Raw genomic sequence first — 3,232 nt, 5'->3', positions numbered from 1 at the left:
AATATACAGGACAGTGAAGAGGCATCCACTGTGGGCGTATACTGTATGTATTCCAATAGGGGGGTGAAGAAACTGGACACTATGATGACATAGGGATTTCGAAGGACTTATCATTCTGGACAACATTGGATCTGTAGGGAGAGATTGTGCAATGATTCAGGGAGTCATCCATGCACTGAACTTAGCTAACCCAAAACTACTTAGATACTACGAATTTGTTCGGAACGTGCTCTTGCAAATGATGGTGAACGGCTTTCCCCCAAAGTCCTTGGACTGGAGAACAAAATAAATCCTGGCCTGGATATCTTCCTGTGCTTTACAAACTGCTGCCATTCAAGCATTCAGAAGAAGAGGGTGCAATGAAACGACATGACACCAGTAAAGATAGTGCCGTATTTGCTCCACACTGATCTTATGATCTTATGATATTACAAAGAAAGTTAAAACTAAAATAAAACGTTTTGAGAGAAATATGAAACAAGACACCGACACAGAGCATGTCTTCTATGCCTTGACCATGCCGTGGTTCCAGCTGCTGTAGAACTAAATGATATGACATTGCAGTTTTGGGGGCCTCAGACGTTCCCCTGCGTCAGCCAATAACGCATCGGAAAAGACAAGAGTGATGCTTCAACCTCTATTGTAAATCATGTTGGTATTTCTAAATCAAAGAATTTAACAAAGAAGAATGTTTTCACTTTCCATTTTAATAATTATACATTCAGTATAATCACACCACTCCAGATGTGGCACTTACAGATGTGGCACTTACAGATGGGATGTTAGAAACAAAACTGGACAAACCGTGGACAAATTGTTTGGATCAACAGAAATAGTTTTTATTTGCATGACAATTAACTCAAGAGCACCGTTTAGAGCAAACTGCAGGCATTAACCCTTTCCATTCACTTCGTAAGTGTATTCTCCAGTCGTGCTACAGAAGAGGTAACGGGTGCTTTACTAAAGGTTCCTTTTCATAACTGAACATCCCATCAGATCAAACATATAAACCAGGTAGAGGCTTCCTGCGAGGTGCCACCTGCTCCCCAGGAGAGATCAACATCACTTGCCCATTATCGGCTGTGGCATCAGGCGCCATTTGTGGTTGAGATTGTCAAACGACCCTGCTGAGTGACAAACACCACACAAGTGTTTCTTTATGTAAAACAGGTTTAACGGAATGTTCTCTTCACAGGAAAGCTGAGCAGGTGAGTCTTGACTTTGGGCCTGTGCCCAATGTTGTTTCAATCGTTTCCAATGAGGAGAGTGGGTATGACGCCAAAATATTTTCGGTACATTTCAGAAGAAAGCTGGTGACATCGCAGTAGAAGCTTGTTTTAGGCTATGTCTTTGAGACATTACAAAGACCAAAAGGCCCATTTATTTGAGCAGATGGTCTGAGAAGACCTTGGATGTTGCTGCCTTCTGTCGCCTTGCTCTGCGGCTGTCGGACTGAGCGCTGAAGCTCCTTCATTCCAAATATGAGAGCAAGAATCTTCTCGTGGAAGTACATGGTAAAAAACTATTTAAACAAATATATTGTAGCACAAACCCGTTATAAAATCCAAAGGGTCGATGCTAGTCCGTCACACAACAGCGGTGATGAGTTGTCCAGATACAGTTGTGAAATTAACAATTTCAAATAAACGCTGTGATTTTGTTTTGGTATGGAACGCCAGGAGTAGGCTCTCCTTATTGTCCGGCCATGCTCCTTTTTGACAGAAGATGCTCCATGTGGCCACTGCTCCTCCTGCTCAGCTGAGGGCCTCGGGGCAGGGCTGCAGGGCCCTCAGGATGTGCTCCAGGCTCCACTGCTCCTCCTGCAGGGCGTGCTCCTCCAGGGTGAACTGGCCCTGCTTGGTCCGGGTTAGCTCCTTCACATGAGCACATGACGACAGAGCTGCAGCACACAGGGACACAGGTGTTAGCAGGGCTGGTTTCTGATTGATTAGTCAACTACATCACATCACTCCAGTTCTGAAGTCTTTACACTGGCTTCCTGTGTGTCAAAGAATTGATCTCAAATACTGCTGCTGGTTTATAAAGCTTTGAATGGTTTAGGCCCAAAATACATTTCTGACCTCCTGCTAAATGATGAACCATCCAGAACTCTCAGGTCTTCTGGGACAGGTCTGCTTTCTGTCCCCAGAGTCTGAACTAAACATGGAGAAGTTCACTTATTATGCTCCAAATATCTGGAACAAACTCCCAGAAACCTGCAGGTCCGCTGCAACTCTGACTACTTTTAAATCCAGGCTGAAGTCTTTTCTATTTGCCGCTGCTTTTAATTGAACTATTCCTATCTTACACTGCACTGTAACTTGTATTCATGTATTTTTTTTAATGTTTATTTTATTATCTTGACTGTTTTTAAATGCCATTTTCTTAATGTCTTTCCTTTTTGTAAAGCACTTTGAATTGCCTTGTGTTGAAAGGTGCTATATAAATAAACTTGCCTTGAGGAGTAAATGATTGAATCTCACCTTTTCCCAGGTCATCTACCAAACTTCTGACATAAAATCCACCACCGCACTCAATATCTGTCAGAGTACAAATACAAAAGGGAAAAAGAAGGAAATGACATTAGATAACAGAAATTCATAAGTCAGTATTGCGGAGATGAAGAGAGCTTGTGCTGACCTAGGGTGAAGAGCGGGGCGGTGAACTCCTGCAGGGTCAGGTTGTACACGGTGACAGCCCGCGCTGGTTTGGCCTCCACCTTGTGGCCCTTCTTCAGCAGGACAGACAGGCGCTGGCCGTCCTTCTTCAGTGCAGAGTAGCTGGGATGACAGAAATGTATAAATCACATCATGCTGAAGGGATGAGCTACAATTAGAACATATCAAATACACATTTTAAAATCCTTCAACTAGTATACGAAGCTCTGAATGGTCTAGCATTCTTTTATGTCTATCGGTTATATCCCTGATCAAACCCTAAGGTCCTCTGCAGCAGGCTTTTCAAATATTCCCAAAATTCCCCCCCAAAAAACACCTAACCTGAAACTATACGAGGGTGAAACCGCTGGAAACGTACTTTGATCAATTAAACGATCTGTATTTATTTATATAGGCCTTCGTTTTGCATTTATATTTCTAAATGCCTAGTATTTCTGAATTGTGTCTTCTTTCTGTCTTGGTTTTACTGAGTGAGTTATCTATTGTTTTTAATCTTCTGCTTCCTATACTTTTGGGGAATTATGTTTGTATTATGTAAACGTGCTGCATGTGTG

At 42.5% G+C, this 3,232-nt stretch overlaps 1 protein-coding gene across 1 annotated transcript; it reads right to left on the bottom strand.

Annotated features, from left to right (window-relative positions):
* Positions 1 to 701: 701 nt before the first annotated feature.
* Positions 702 to 2,800, bottom strand: trub1 (TruB pseudouridine (psi) synthase family member 1; the record flags this gene model as incomplete). Its single annotated transcript, XM_010784937.1, has 3 exons — positions 702 to 1,900; positions 2,484 to 2,540; positions 2,641 to 2,800. Coding segments are annotated over 3 exons (363 nt in total), but the record flags the coding sequence as incomplete, so codon positions are not given.
* Positions 2,801 to 3,232: the final 432 nt, after the last annotated feature.

Source organism: Notothenia coriiceps, unplaced genomic scaffold (assembly GCF_000735185.1).
Source record: "Notothenia coriiceps isolate Sejong01 unplaced genomic scaffold, NC01 NC01_scaffold00026691, whole genome shotgun sequence".
NCBI classification, from domain to species: Eukaryota; Metazoa; Chordata; class Actinopteri; order Perciformes; family Nototheniidae; genus Notothenia; species Notothenia coriiceps.
Note: the sequence above shows the minus strand (reverse complement) of the source record. Positions and strands in the feature narration are given on the sequence as shown.